We start from the raw sequence: 15,787 nt of genomic DNA, 5'->3' as shown, positions 1-15,787 counted from the left end.
GGAAGGACCACGCAGCGCCAGCAATTGAGAACGTCAATCCAACCAGCATCTGGGTTTGGTTCCTCCATGGCACTGGCCCGCAGAAACTGTGGGCATCTGGACGTTGTTTGGAGTTTTTAGCGTGGCCCCGTCTTTGTTGGAAACAACTCAGTGATAGAAGACGTGGACAATCGAACAGCTTGAGCTGATGAAAGCACAGTCAAGCGAAGCGAGGCGAATGCTGCTGTGAGGTTGGTATATCCGTAAAGGTCGGAGATGGAAAGCAAGGCACGTGGACTCGACTTCTTGGTATGATGTAAGGTACCTTACTCCGTAAATATTGGTGTCTATCAGAGGATACGATGAGGAAAGGTGAAGCTTGGCGGAACATGCTGCGAGTCTGCGAGTCTGCGACAGCGACTGCGAGAGGCCGTCGCAAGGTTTGCAAGGATAGCCCTTCGTCTGTCCATTAATGTCTGGTCTGGTGGGGGAGCAACGAATGTCATCTGATGTCTCTTTGAACAAGGCACATTTTGGGGGTCCAATGAAGCGCGTAAAGGAAGTAAAGGAAGGGGGGGGAAAGTGCATGATTCGGATAGAGGGAAGAATATCCGCAGATAAGCGCACAAAAGTGTTGGACGAGAAAGAGCAACTGCCAACGAGACATTCAATTGGCAAGATGCAGTTCAAGTTGCAATTTGCAAGGCATTGCTTCCTTCCTTCTTCTCGAACGGAATCAGAGTGGTGGGGCTGGTGGCACTAGCGCAGCTTGCCAAGAGCCGCGTGCCATTTGACCAATTGAATGGCTCAAATATGCAGGGATTGTATTGGCAGTGATCACAGCCGTGGAAGGCAACGGTGGGACGCAGATGAACCGTATCATTGCGTGCTTGTATCCAAGACCAGGTAAGGTACTCCGTACCTGAGCAGAAGCGTCTATCTTACCTTAGTCTACGACTGACAAGATTGACAGGCAGAGACTCTTGAGCCTGGACTGATAGTCTGGACGACCAAGACTTAGATGGCTCTTGGCCTTGGACAAAGTGAACAAACACAAGCAGACGGTTTGGATGAAGGGTTTGCACAGCCACGCTGGTCATGGTGGCCGCCCCTATCAGCAATCAGCTGGCCAGAAACGGCCCCGACATCCCAGCCACTTGCCGGAGTCATGATTGGACGGCGGGTTCCCTCCTTCCCTGATGACGACGACCAGCCCGCGCTGGGCGGACATCGGTGCTCCTTGGCGGCGCCGCTGCGTTGCTTCTCCACCCCGGCCCTGCGCATTCCCATCGTCAGCACCGTTTCTCGTCTTGCCTTCAGAGAGGTAGGTACACTACGGATACGGAGTACGCTTTCAAGGTGTCCTCATGATTGCGCATTGCCTGATCTGACGCTACAGCGGACCTTGTAGCGATTGTCACTATGCTTATAGGGGCTGTGACAGCGATGCGTCACACACACAATATCGCTGCGGATTGCGCAGTCGTTCAGCCATTGTTAGTAGTCGGACCAGTGAGCTGGATTGCACCGTTTCGACAGTTTCGCCGGCACGAGACCGCTGGTGTACACGGCGGCGCTGACGGCGACACGACTGACTGGGGGAGGCTCGTCTTGGCAACTGCTCACTTGTCGTTGTTTCCGCCGCTTCGAGTCTGAGTGCTTTCCCATTCTTGTTCAATTTGGCCTGACAGTCCCGTCAGTCTGGCAGCCGGTTTCTTGTGGTGGCACTTGCCTGGGCAGTCGTCAATAATTTGGAACCTAGGTATCTGTATGTAAGTCCCTTTTGGAACTGGAAATGGAATGGGAAGGAAACAGAACCATGAACAGCGTGCCTTCCCGTTGCTTGCACCTGCATCGCAACCATGGAAGGCAAGAGTATCCGTAAAAGTATCAGGTACCTTTCCTTCCCCTTTGGTTTGCCGCATCTGCATCCATAGACGTTCTTTTCGGTATACTCAGCCATCCCCCGCATCATCTTTGGTTCTTCTCGTTACGCCTTTCCCGTTTATCTTTTATCGTTTCTTCTGTCAAGCACCAACCTTGACGTCTCGTCTCCAGATGCAAGCCAGACACAACCGTCTTGAACACGTCTAACCTTGTCAGCTATTCCACGCCCCTGCGATTTGCCAAGCTTCCCGCCCACTTTGTCACTCAAAGTCCAACATATCATTGCTCAAGGTATACGTTACGTACCTGGCCCAAAGTGCCTATCTCTACAAGGCATACACTGCAGCTTTAATTGATATCAGGTAATAGAAGATACCTCACCTTCAACATCCCCCAATCCCTCTCCATGCAAGCCCTCCTCCCACCCTCTATTCAACTGTTGCATTCCTTCGTTCCGTCACTAACAATTGCGGTTCTACCTTAGCTCATTACGGACACGATACGAACGCCTTACTGGCTCCATCTCCCCAGACAAAGTCCAAGACAGGCAGTCGCTCAACGGATGCGCTTCGGTCCTCACTTCTTCGGCCCATCCACTCCTGGTCCCGTTCGGTCGGAGCTATTTTCCCACCACCGTCCCGCGCCCGCGTTGCATCCCTCCTCCCACCCCAGTTCTCGGACGGTCAACTGCCAACTGGTAGTTTGGTCAGAGGTACCTCGCCCTCTCAGGTCAGTCTCTCTCTCTCTCTCTCTCTCTCTCTCTCTCTCTCTCTCTCTCTCTCTCGCTTTGTCTCGTCCGTTGCGGAGATACATCCAGATCTCCCATTACCCATCCCCTCCATTATCCATCCATCCTCCTCCAGGCTCCAGGCTTGGTCGTCTTTCCGGTACATACATCCACGCTCCCCTCCCTTGGCACGCATTCCACCCGCCACAAAAGTATAACTTAACGCTGTCTCCTAGCACACACCTCTTTTTCCCTTCTCTTCTTCATCACCAACCCCAAGCTCTTAGCTTGCCCGTTCTCTATTAACAAACTACTTTCCAAATCAATATCTGCAGGGCTTTACCAAAAGCACCAACACATACCATTCAACTCCCCCCCCCCAAAGCGAGCGTTTTAAGCCGTAACCTACCGATATCCGATGGGAGAACCCGAAGCCGTCAGGCATGGTGAACACAACACAGCTGCCGCGGAAGTCAACCCCGAGCAGGACGAGCCGCCGTCTATACCGCGGCCCCCGCCCATTCCCAATCCGGTCCCTCAGCGGCCTGCCCATTCGGTTCCTGTCACGGACATAGGTCTCTTCTGGCAGACCGATCTTGAAAATGGCCTCTCAAAGGCCGATGCTGCCGCCCGTCTTGGACGGGGCGGGCATAATCGTATCGAGGGCGCAAAGGGCTTATCCATTTGGGAGATTCTCTTGAGACAAATCTCCAACAGTCTGACTTTGGTTCTTGTCATCGTCATGATTCTGTCCTTTGCTATCCAAGATTACATTGAAGGAGGTGTCATCACCGCCGTTATCCTTCTTAACATCGTCGTGGGGTAAGTCACCATGTCTTCCGTCAATTTGTTTCTTGATGCCTTCTCCCAATACGCCGCCAGAACCGTGTTTTGCCTCGCACTATTATGCTTCCTTCAGCTTCCTCGTGCCTTGTCCACCGATTCCGGCATCCTCTTGAGTCGCTGCAATGCAAGGTTGGCTGCTCGCCTGATCACCGCGCCTCGGCTGGGTTGGGCGAGCGCTGACCGCTTCCGTGGCGCCCTGCCCACGAGTGTCTTGGCGAAGTGGCTCATCCCTACCCCTGCCACCAAGGCAACTCGTCCCACACACGGAAATCACACAACCCCTCGCTATCTCAACACTTTGACTCGCCTAGCATCCATGGCTAACATCTCTTCAGCTTTGTCCAGGACTACAATGCCGAACAGACCATCCAGAGTCTGTACGCGCTGTCCGCCCCGACGTGCAAGGTCGTCCGCGACGGAATCGCGGAGACCATCAAAGCCGAGACCTTGGTCAAAGGCGATCTTGTTATGATCGCTGTCGGCGATGTTGTTCCAGCCGACCTTCGCCTCCTCGAGGGAATTAACCTCTCCATCGATGAGGCCCTCCTAACTGGCGAGTCGCTGCCTATCAGCAAGCACCCCGAAGCACTCTTCGAGGAGGCTGATATCCCCCTCGGCGACCGTATCAACATGGTTTACTCGGCTACCACCGTCACTCGAGGACGCGCTCGCGGCATCGTCACCACCACTGGTATGGAAACCGAGGTGGGCAAGATCGCCATGATGCTTCGCACTACTCGTAAGAGAGATGAGAATGCCTCACTTCCTGCCCGTGCTCTCGCCCGTTTCAAGGCTGTTATGAAGAGCATCCTTGGTCTCGAGGGCACTCCTCTTCAGGTCAAGCTTAGCAAGTTCGCCCTCTTGCTATTCGGTCTGGCCATCTTGCTCGCCATCATCGTCTTCGCGGTCAGCAAGTTCGACATTGATGACCAGGTTCTCATCTATGGTATCTGCGTCGGTGTTGCCGTCATTCCCGAGTCCCTCATTGCCGTCCTCACCATCACTATGGCTGTTGGTACCAAAGCAATGGCGTCTGGAAACGTCATTGTTCGCAAGCTCTCCTCTCTCGAAGCCGTTGGTGGTGTCACCAACATCTGCTCCGACAAGACGGGTACGCTCACGCAGGGACGAATGATTACCAGAAAGATTTGGCTGGCCGAAGATACGACCGCCATTATCGAGGGCACTACAGACCCCTACGACCCTACTAGCGGCAAAGTGCGCTGGCCCGGATCGACCGCATCGAGCTCGGGCTCTAGTGGAGCGTCGACTCCTACGGCTGAGAAGTCTGACGACACTATCATCTCTTCTTCCTTTGGTTCCTTCCTCAAGGCTATTGCTCTATGCAACAACTCCGCCGTCACCGATGGCAAGGCCTCTACCGATACCGAGTCTATGACCACCGCCACTGAGGTGCCGGTGTCGTGGACCGCCATCGGCGAGCCCACCGAGATTGCTCTTCAGGTCTTTGCTATGCGATACGGCAAGGGAAAGACCGACCTCGTCTCGTCTGAAAAGACCAAGATGTTGTACGAGTTCCCCTTTGACTCCACTTGCAAGCTCATGAGTGTCGTTTACGAGTTTCCTGGTGCTCCCCGCCAGGTGTTCACCAAGGGCGCCGTCGAAGTAATGGTCGAGAAATTGGCCGAGACCGACGACGTCAAGCAGAGGATCGCGGCCAAGGCTGACGAGCTAGCCTCGGAGGGTCTCAGAGTCCTTTGCGTTGCTCAACGATTCCTGGAAGACACTGACAACGCTAGCGAGAGAAATGACACGGAGTGCAAGCTCCGCTTCCTGGGTCTCGCTGGCTTGTACGACCCCCCTCGTGTTGAGACTCTGGGAGCCGTCAAGAAGTGCAATACGGCTGGTATCTCGGTCCACATGGTCACCGGAGATCACATTAAGACTGCTACTGCTATTGCTCATGAGGTCGGTATTCTGCGTGGCGGCGAGCCGTCCACCGCAGTCATGGCCGCTGGACAATTCGACGCCATGACCGACGCCGAAGTTGACGCTCTTGAGGCGCTCCCTCTCGTGGTCGCTCGATGCAGCCCTATGACCAAGGTCAGAATGCTCGAGGCCATGCACCGTCGCAAGGCCTACTGTATCATGACTGGTGATGGTGTCAACGATTCGCCTGCTCTCAAGAAAGCCGATGTTGGTATTGCCATGGGCAAGAGAGGCAGTGACGTTTCCAAAGAGGCAGCGGACATGGTTCTCACCGATGACAACTTCGCCTCCATCGTTACCGCCATTAAGGAAGGGCGCCGCTTGTTTGACAACATTCAGAAGGTTTGCTTTCCACCCACATGTTCAATCGAGACACTGTTTTGACCGCGCTTGTAGTTCTTGCTTCATCTCCTGATTTCCAACATCTCCCAGGTCATCCTTCTCCTTATTGGTCTCTCTTTCAAGGATACAGATGGCATCTCCATCTTCCCACTGTCTCCTCTGGAGATTCTCTGGGTCAATCTTATCACTTCCTCATTCCTGGCTATCGGTCTTGGTCTGGAGGAGGCGCAACCCGATATCCTCCTGCGTGCACCTCACAGTCTCCGCATCGGTGTCTTCACCTGGGACTTGATCCGCGACAAGATGATTTACGGTTTCTTTATGGGCTCGCTCTGCTTGGCCGCGTTTACTTCCGTTGCGTACGGACCAGGCGCGGGCGATCTCGGCCAGCACTGCAACGACGGCTGGAACGACTCCTGTGACGTTGTCTTCAGGGCCCGATCCACCGTTTACGCCACCTTGAGCTTCCTGCTCCTGGTCACTGCCTGGGAGGTCAAGCACTTCCAGCGCAGCTTGTTCAACATGAACCCCGAATTATGGACCGGCCCTACTGCCGTGTTCAAGACCATCTTCAAGAACCGTTTCTTGTTCTGGGCCGTCGCCGGCGGCTTCATCATGACCTTCCCCGTCATCTACCTCCCTGTCGTCAACCGCGCTGTCTTCAAGCACGGCATGATCACCTGGGAGTGGGGTGTCGTTGTTGCCTGCTTGGTCGTCTACATTGCTCTCATTGAAACCTGGAAGGCCGTGAAGCGTCACATGGGTCTCGGCATGATTGCACGCAGTCCCGAGGGACAAGTTTAGTCCGCGCCTCAGAATGGAGTTTGTCTGCTGCGAAGCAGATGCCTCTGCGCAGGCTTCAGTAAAATGGACGGAAGGTTCCTTGGTCATCGGCACCTTGGTGCGGAGTATTGGCGGGATTGACATCAGATCCAACATCGGTAATGGAAATTAGGCAGTATGGGGCTATTCAACATGAGTCTGGCTGGCTTTCGGGCTTTGATGATACGTTTGCTTTCGTCACACTCTTTTAGTATGTCTTTCTATCAGGCTTTGGCTGTTGAGGATTTACTCCAGCCCAAACATGGCACGCAATAAAACGAACTCGATGTTTCGAGCTCAACCCACACTATAGACGTTCCCTACTGCCACAAGTTGTCTCCTGTGATGTCCATGAACCCCTGACTCCATCTACTTTTCGACAGCACCAGCCTCCCTCCTCTCCCTCTCAACCTTCTCCTTATACTCAACCCAATCATCACTTCTCGGAAACGGCACATCCGGCACCTCGACCCCCAGAAACGCACAAAGAGGCTCCCACCCGTCTCCAGGCCTATACTCGAGGAACTTCCGCCCATCAGTCTTCAAAGCTCTCACTTCCTCGTGGTGTCTCTCAAAGTAGGACTCCCCATTCTTCTCAAAGTCGTTGTTCCAGCAGACAGAGTGATACGCGTCCGCTAACCCCTCCATCGGCGACTTTTGGAATTCATCCCGGTGGAGGTGTGCGTGGATCAAGGTATCGCGCATCGAGGAGGCCCAAGGTTCGAAGGGGCGGGTTGTGTGGATTATGGGGGTTGAGGGGTATGCTGTTGCGAGAGGGGTTGGGAAGAGGGAAGGGGGGAAGTCGGAGACGGCGGAGTAGGAGGAGAGGAGGGCGTGCCATTGGGGGGCGGACCAGGGGTTGCGAGGGTTGGAGGCGGGGAGGTTGTCGTTTATGGCGGATATCCAGAGGTCTTGGTGGGTGTTTTTGGCGACTTCGCGCATGTGGTAGACGGGGCAGATGGAGAGAATTGCGAGGGCGTCGGCGAGGGCTGGGGCGTGTTAGGGGGGTTCGGTGAAGGGGGATCATGGACGGGAGGGGGAGGGGGAGAGGGGAGGTACATTGTGTGCCTGTTCTGGGGAGGCCCAGGACGAGGACTTTCATCTCAGACATTGTCGGCAAGTTGTCAATTGTGGGAGATCTTGCTCAAGGCGGATGAGTTCTTGATGATGGTGAGAAGGATGAGCGCTCATTTCGTGAGTGAGTTGACCACAGCGATTTAAAGCATTCGAATGGTCAAAGGCAGGAAGGACTGAGGTACAGACTTTGGAATTGCGATGCCTTATGCCACCTACCTCGATACAGAGGATCGACTGTGTCCGAGATGTTCCGCGATACACGGTCACGGGGCTAGCCCGGATAGGAAGCTGATTCGGAGCGGGTCGGATCGGAGATGCCGTCAGGATTCGGGGCCCGGTCATGATCCCACTGTTTTGCGGGATTGCGGCCGGCGGTATTCGCCCCAGTGCCACGGTCTTGCTCATGGCAGGATTCATGCGCAAATGAAGCGCCCAAGCTTCACGAGATATCGGAGGTGTTGGGTGTGGTTCGGTTACGAGGGTTAGATGTGACCTTTTCGTCAAATGACAAGATTACTAGTGTCCTGGCTCGAAGCGTGTTGAGTTGCTTCACGGAGCGCGGGAATTGGTTCGACCACATGCCGGCCGTCGTCTTAGCTAAATACGAGCGAGTATGACACCTAAGGTATATAAAGAAGCTCGGAGCCTTGATTTACGAGATTACAGGGCAAGCATGCGTGCAAGCAACTAGCTGCCGGGATTTGCGCCGCTTACTATCGTTCTAATCCAAGATGACTTGGGAAGAGAAGAGAACATAAGACTTGGACTTCTACTATAGGCAACGACTAGTCATTAAAGACTCCGCAGTACAGGGGTTTTTTTTTTTTTTACTCACCATCACCACTCCCAAAGTATTCAGCCTCTAATACGTAAGAGAAGATGGATAAACCGGACAAGTCACTGGTAGTCTGTATCTAATTAAGCGCTTGTTGAAATTTGTCGCGAAGGAATGGGAGAAGGAACGTCGATGGCTAGTGCCAAGAACCGACAATACCAATTGGAAGGCAGGCCGATGAATAAATTCACGGGATATCATCCCAGTCAACTACTCGCTGCTTTGGAAGAGGTGCATATGCCTCTTGTTCCTTGATTTTATAGTACTTGACTTCCTCCAGTTGAACATCCGTGGACAGGAGGTACCGATAAATAGGGAGCCACAAGTGCATGTGCAAATGCCACGGGCCAATAGCCACGAGACAGACCAAGTGTGCTATTTCTACCTCGACGCGAAAGCCTAGTTGGTACTGCACTCAGCCATACAGAATGGCACCAAGGCCTTGATGAAAACAACTAAGAAACTTTTGCTTGACATGGCAGCGCAGGTTTACAAATGGAAGCCAGTTACAGTTTTACTATGGAACAGGTAATTATGTGTGAATGTGTATATTGCAGGAGAACAATACGAAGTCCACATGTAAACTTGATACACTTTCCCACTAAGAGCGATCGAGACTTGGACAGGGAAACCACTACACCCTACTTCATATAGGCCTGTCATGGAGATGTAGAAGTAAAGAATGAAAGACCTCGCGAAATCACATTAGGGACACCCAATAATCAAAATTTTCGTCGAGCAAACTTTCCGAGTACGAATCTCAGACCAAGGGTTTGCCCCTTCATCAGCTAACTTTACCCCTTCGTCATCCGCCTGCCGTGATTTGCCTTTCGGCCCTGCAGGCTGCGTTCGTCTCTACTTTTCTGACCAGCACAAACCATACCACCGAAGTTCGCCTCATGCCGGATTTGCAGAGTGTAAGGTAGGTAGGTCCCCAAGGGTCCGTCTGGAAGGGCAGGAAGTCTTTCTCAACTGGAGTATGATAGTTTCGAGTTTGTCGATTGACGGAATGAGTTCTTCATGGGATCCTTCAATTATGAGCTAGCTGCTTGACTAGATGTCTTTAGCTTTGCGAAGATGGATTGATATGATCATAAAGCCCCATCGCCATAGAACGCTTCCCATATCGTAAGTAAGGTCACCGAAAGAGGAACGAGAACGTTAATATCCTGGGGGTTCGGTTTGCTTATCTACTTCTTTCTGTGTTGCATCCGTCAGGAACCACACTCATCACTCATTCCGTCAAACAATGTACCGAGGCAAGGTTCGCCACTTGTAAACGTGTGATGAACCAGTTCCTCTTCAATCAGAACGCATCCGGGAATAAGCTTATTCGATGAGGAGCGAATCGCATTCGGAATGTGTGTCTTGAGGTCAAAGCAAATGCCCTACCTACTCCTCCAATCCTCTCCATAATGTGAGCCACGAATCACAAACTCATTCCACGCAAACAATCTGCCGAATACCCTAGAACCCCGCTCGCCCCTTGAGCAAAGGGATTTGACTTCAGAGTGCGTCAGGGGTTCGTTGATATCGGGGCCTCTTGTGTGTGAGTCTGATCTGGCGAGTGACAAGACATGCTCTAGACATCCATTCTGGGAAATATTCGGCTTGGAAAAAGATCGAGAGAAGTACACCATCAGCAGAACCTTCTCAACTAGGTATGGAGATTGTGGGATGATGCAGCTCAGAGACTCCCGTGCAGAGTCCAACTTCTTGGGCATTGGGGTCCGGATTACCAAGGGTCCGGACCTTTGAGACCATGAGCTACACCGGATTTCTAGCACAGCAGCCTTTCAGACCGAGAAGGTTCTGGGGGAATCGGATGTGACGAATCCGCGGTCCAAGCCAAGTAGCCTCCTGCCTCGGTGGTTCGCCATTCTTGACCCAGGCTCGTGAACCAGCCAAGGTGGGGGTACAGCGCGCCGCCGTATCCTGTTTGAGAATATCGGACATCGAGTGAGAGGTGCCAGCTGTCTCGCACGCATCCCCTCCCGTTCCGAAGGCCACCCAGTGGTACTCGATCACTTGGCCCCCCTGACATCCACAAATCCTGTTGCCATCCGACGAACTGACCCGGGGTAAGGACCATTTGATGCCACCACCACGATAATGACAGATTCAGTCATTCATGTCGATGTCGGGATAACTCAACTCACCCTCAGCCACCCCCGTACCAGAAACAAATTGGTGACAGGTTTGCAGCTTCATGGTCTTAGCCAGGCGCATAGCCGCGTCTGGCACGGACCTCTGCAATGGAAACCTGCGGCGAAGTGACATATGGTAGACATTTGTCAACTGTGTCACTGTCTCAGATGAGCACAGAATACTGAGTCGAATCCGAATGCGCGGCTTTTGATCGCTTGGCACTCGCCGAGATCGTTGCCACAGTCATTGGGCCTAGGGAATCAGCTCCGCGTCAAGCAACCGTATTTCGAACGTCTATCGTAAAGTAGCACATGCTTTTTTAAGGTAAAACTAATAAATCTTACTTAACTATAGGTCTACATATCAAAAACAAAAGCATTATTTATGTATTAAATTAACTCCTAGCCCGTTTTCAAAAATGATTCTTTTTAATTTAATTAATTCTTCTTTATTAAGGTCCTCCTATTTAATAAATAATTATTACCCAAACTCGCCCTTAAATAATTATAATAATATACGTAAATAACTTATAGTTATACATAGTTAACTACGTATAATAACAATAGTTAATAATAATAATTTTAAGTAATTTTATATTAGACTAGTTAACTAAGTTATACTAAATCAATAAATAAATAAAATTACCATTTTATTTAAGTCTTTTTAATATTAGTTATATAAAAATATTATAATTATTATCGTCGAAATAAATATAAGTAAAATAATAATTACAGCAATTAAAATAGTGATAAGTAAATTAAAATTTTTATAATAAAAATAATAACAAAAATAAGCTAAAATAAAAGAATAATTATTATAATTATAATTTATATAGAAAAGAGAATAAATAAGCGGCCGTTATACTCAATTAGGCGTCCCGGGGCCGGATTATTATATAATCTATATTTAAGGTACGATAATCGCTTTTTTCGAGCTCCGTATAAAACATTGCTTTTTCGCGTAAAGCAGTTTTATCTGAATCCCTAATTGGGCCATTGGTGTGCTAAGACGTCGTGGAGGCTCTCATCAAGACGTGAACGCACGATGACACTCAGTGCCGCACTAGCAGCTGCCAAACAGGCGACAGGCCAGTTTCTGTAAGATGTCTGTCTGGCGCTACTTCGCCTAGCTAGGCACTAGAGGCATTTGACACACATACCGCTAACATATCATGTGCAGACGGAACACCCCGAGGTGCTGCTGTGTGCTAGCGTTCCCGCACCAGTTTCTTGAAGTTCTGCAGGAGTGAAGTCTACTCAGTCTGCGCCACAAGTTAGTCTGCTGAATATGTGAACCATTCAGTAAGCTTATTGCGTTAGTGTGGAGAAAATATGCGGGCTGAGGGGCGCGACAAGTCAGTACGTTCGCCAAGACCGGAAGCCAGCTATCGAAGCCCCGGCTTGCAATGCTACCTCGGAGCCATCGTATTTGTCGAATGAAGACCATTTGGCATTTGGCATGAGCTCTTGACAAATTCAGGGGAACACAACTGATAACTTGTGCCATCTGAAATGCTCCGGCAGGTATCGCAGTGCCGCGATCACAACATGGTCTAGGCGGCGTGAACGCACATACCATTAGAAATGAACAGCACTGCTGCCGGAGGATGAAAATAGAAGGGATCACCCTTTCGGGTTCAGGATTGCCATGCAGACTGAATGTGAAAATCTGTCACTATTGGCCGGGTTGAGGAACTGACACTTCTAGCTAGGTCCGTGAATCCACATTTCGTTTCGTCTGACCGCAAGAGCCGTGATCTTTGTTCGACGGCCGAACAACGCTGCATGGCGTGCCATCTGCGCGCGTTTCAAGGGTTTCCTCCTCGGCCGCGACTACGCCCAGCCGGGTGAGGCTCCCGCGGCGTCAATTGCAACAGCTTGGGCAAGTACTGACATTTTCTGACGATGGCAACTGTGAGAGGAGTTGGTTTTGCGCACCGCGTGTCCGGGTATGGGAATACAGACTGATGGGTCGTATGGTGTTCGATGCCTCTTGGACCTGAGGCTGCGATGGCTCGGATGAAGTCTCGGTGACTGGAAGGCAAAGGTCGAGTTGACTTGCTGTCGATGTCTCGAAGTTGATATATTAAGACGGTGGATTTCCTGGTCTAAGTCAGCTTCCCTTCCATCTCATCAGCATCCAGACTTCTCAGCTTCCACTAATCTTCCAACACCATTCCAAAGAACTTCTACCTTTTTAATTCAAACTAATCAAGTCTTCGCTTACCGAACAACCAAAAATCAAGATGCATTTCACCAACGTCTTCGTCCAGGCCCTGCTTGCCGGTTCCGCCATTGCAGCTCCCGCTTCTCTCGTCAGCAAGCGCCAACTTCAGACCATCCAGGGTGCCTTGACCAGCGTCCAGGACTCTCTTACCGGACTCGACACTGCCGTCAAGGTAAATAGACAAGAACTGACCATTCTTCAAGGACAAAGGCTAACTCGCTCTTGCACAGGCTCTCAACGCCGCGGATCCCAACACCGCCGCCAACCTGCTTGATGCTTCCAACAAGGTCCAGACCTCGCTGAAGCAAGGCACCACGCAAATCCAGGGTGCTCAGGAGCTCTCCCTCACCGATGCCCTCACCCTCCAACAGTCAGCTGGCGGCCTGACCACCGCTGTTCAGACCTCTGTTGATGACTTGGTCGCCAAGAAGCCCGAGCTTGACAAGCTTGGCGCCACCTCCGTTGCTGTTGATCAGCTCAAGCAGCAGAAGGCAACCGCTGGTGACTTCAGCACCGCCATTGTTTCCAAGGTTCCCGCTATCGGTCAGGGCATCGCTCAACAGTCTGTCGACCAGGTCACTCAGTCCCTGGAGGGCGGTATTCAGAAGCTTGGTGGTGACGCCGCTGGTGGTGCCGCGCCTGCTGCCCCCGCTGCTCCCGCTGCTCCCGCTGCCCCTGCCGCTCCCGCCGCCCCTGCTGGCGCACAGGAGCAGTTCCACGCCGAGGTCATGGCCTAAACAGCGCGGTATTCTAAGGAGGAAGATGGTACAGGATCCAATCATGGCGATCTGATGATTATATGAAGATTATTAGCGAGTTTCCTTTTGTGTAGTGTATTGATAGCTGGAGACAGAATGGTTAGCTGAGCTGCCGGAGCAGCTGCGCTGCAGTCTGTTCTGTTCAATTGAACTTGAATTGTCACACCGAATGTGCCTCTTGACAAGCCATATTGAGCTTGAAATCGAAATTGGCAGGATCCATGAACAGTTGGTGATTAAAAACACGTTAGGACTGGAAAGTCTGGTCGCAGCCGGTGTCATTCAGATTCGTCTGAGTCTCTCAACATCAGGCTGTGCTGAGGCGAGCCCCCTGAATTGCTGATTGAACCTTTCCGTCCTCGTGACTCCCCAGTACGGGCCATATCAAAGACAATCTCCACCATCAACGCGACTGTCATTGATGTGCTGTGGACAGGTTTGACTGGTACCACGGTTCTCATCGTTACCATGACATCGTCAATCCAGCTTGCTTGACTAGGTGGAAAGCTTACATTGAAGCTGCGTGACGGCATCAAGACCGTCCCGGATGTTCCAATTCGGCAATGCGCGGCATGATCGAGGCCAGTCTTGCAAGGTGCCTTTGTTGTCCAATGCCGCTTCGAGATAGATACCGTTGTATCTGCCGTTTTCATGACCGGAACCCCTTTTCTTGAAAGACGAGGAGGCCGCGGCCCTTTCCATCGAAGATATGCTGGCCAAGCATGGCCATCATACTTGTTTGTTCATTCAGAGCCTCGGGGGGGGGTCTGCTGCGTAAAGACGATAGTCGGAAAGGCCACGAGGGAATATGACGAAGCAAAAGACCCTAGGCCCTTTCCCTCCCATTCGCTCGAGAGGTCCAAATACCCGTCTCGAGAGGTATTCTCGGTCCTCCTTGCATAGCATGGAGATCATGATGTTCGTTGATTCTTCGGGGGCGAAGTTGGAGGACCAGTTATCAGGATAAGCGGTGTTTCTTTCATACCAGGGAAGAAAGGATCTTTTCAAAGCCGAGCTCAGCGGTATCCATGGAGCAGGTAAGAATACTCGAGTGTACTGATGCTGGTAATCGCTGACGTGGGATGATAATGGTAGGCACATGGAGCTGCTGGTATGCTCCCCAGTCGTGTTGCAGTTCAAAACACCCAGCACAAATGATGGGCATAAAGTCTGGACCAGTGGCAAAGATATTGAAAGACCGGCATTGATCATGGTGAAATTCGGCGGGATCGTTGCCATTGGGGCTGCCAGACGGGACCAGCGGCCGATATTCCGTCATGGAAAGGGTCGGTATGTCGCAGACGAAGACGCTCTGGTCATCGGATATCTTTATTATCTCTTCCTGCAGCCTTAGAAATGCCTTCTCGCCCTCTCCATAGAGAAGTGGCATATTGACACCGAAGAGACCGAGGAGACAATATGCTTGGTCTTCGAGGCGAGTTGGGACACGGCCAGCGGCCCAAGACATGATTTTCGCAATGCTGAAGTCGGAAGGGAGTGCGTTACCTAGAGGACAACTCTTATCAATTCCGGTTGCTTGGTGAATCGTGTCAAGCAATGTTATTATCGTTCCAATGAAACTCCAATCCTGGTCGTAGAAGTTGATGTCTAGGGGAGCAACAAGCTCCTATAAGGTCCAGCCACGAGTAAACCATTTGCTGTTCAGGAACTGAGTAACCCGGTCGCGATAATCCGGAGCGCTGCTTGAAGCTAACACGTCGGCCATGTAAACGTAGCATACTTCCGCTTCCCGGTACCAGGCAAACATGGAGTTGATAGCTTCGGATAACTCGGCGGAGCTGCGCTTGTCGATGCAGTTGGTGTCTACCCAAGCGTGGGTGTATCCGTCCTGCAAGACCAAACGGCAGAACGATTCGATTTTGAGAAAGCCCTTCTTCTCTACTCTGATATCGTGATGATTCCATTCTTGGAACGACACTTCTCCATCTTCCCAGGTGTGGGAAAGAATGGCGTATGGTGGGATGCGAGCACGGTCAATGAACTCTTCGAGCTGCAATGTTGCTGTGTTGATCAGACGCATGGCGGACTGATTAGGAGCGCTGATAAGAGCAGCTCAGCCCCCAATGTCTGAGCCTCGGCCTGATAATCGCGAAGGTCACGATGAGGCTTCATGGCGAAGAAGCTTTGTGTGGTTGGAATGAGGGGTATCCCATGTAACTAGGCAGTTGG

General features: G+C 51.6%; 4 protein-coding genes across 4 annotated transcripts; 2 read left to right on the top strand and 2 right to left on the bottom strand.

Moving 5' to 3' along the window:
* The first annotated feature begins 2,845 nt into the window (after positions 1-2,845).
* On the top strand, positions 2,846-6,729 carry BDP81DRAFT_210538 (potassium/sodium efflux P-type ATPase). The gene is made up of 3 exons (XM_060582658.1): positions 2,846-3,415; positions 3,775-5,731; positions 5,786-6,729. Exons 1-3 carry the CDS (start codon positions 3,012-3,014, stop codon positions 6,533-6,535), a joined length of 3,111 nt encoding a protein of 1,036 aa, XP_060446120.1. The 5' UTR covers positions 2,846-3,011; the 3' UTR covers positions 6,536-6,729.
* A 193-nt stretch (positions 6,730-6,922) lies between these two features.
* On the bottom strand, positions 6,923-7,664 carry BDP81DRAFT_316798 (P-loop containing nucleoside triphosphate hydrolase protein; the record flags this gene model as incomplete). Its single annotated transcript, XM_060584198.1, has 2 exons — positions 6,923-7,542; positions 7,613-7,664. 2 exons carry the CDS (start codon positions 7,662-7,664, stop codon positions 6,923-6,925), a joined length of 672 nt encoding a protein of 223 aa, XP_060446119.1.
* A 5,194-nt stretch (positions 7,665-12,858) lies between these two features.
* On the top strand, positions 12,859-13,576 carry BDP81DRAFT_448655 (hydrophobic surface binding protein A-domain-containing protein; the record flags this gene model as incomplete). The annotated part of the gene is made up of 2 exons (XM_060592323.1): positions 12,859-13,011; positions 13,070-13,576. 2 exons carry the CDS (start codon positions 12,859-12,861, stop codon positions 13,574-13,576), a joined length of 660 nt encoding a protein of 219 aa, XP_060446118.1.
* Positions 13,486-15,638, bottom strand: BDP81DRAFT_480503 (heterokaryon incompatibility protein-domain-containing protein; the record flags this gene model as incomplete). Its single annotated transcript, XM_060594928.1, has 3 exons — positions 13,486-13,936; positions 14,901-15,205; positions 15,242-15,638. The coding sequence occupies 3 exons, from the start codon at positions 15,636-15,638 to the stop codon at positions 13,880-13,882; spliced, it is 759 nt and encodes a 252-aa protein (XP_060446117.1). The 3' UTR covers positions 13,486-13,879.
* Positions 15,639-15,787: the final 149 nt, after the last annotated feature.

The sequence above is a fragment of the Colletotrichum phormii genome, assembly GCF_030913505.1.
Source record: "Colletotrichum phormii strain CBS 102054 chromosome Unknown BDP81scaffold_8, whole genome shotgun sequence".
NCBI classification, from domain to species: Eukaryota; Fungi; Ascomycota; class Sordariomycetes; order Glomerellales; family Glomerellaceae; genus Colletotrichum; species Colletotrichum phormii.
The sequence above is the reverse complement of the archived record's forward strand: the minus strand, read 5'-3'. Positions and strand labels throughout refer to the sequence as shown.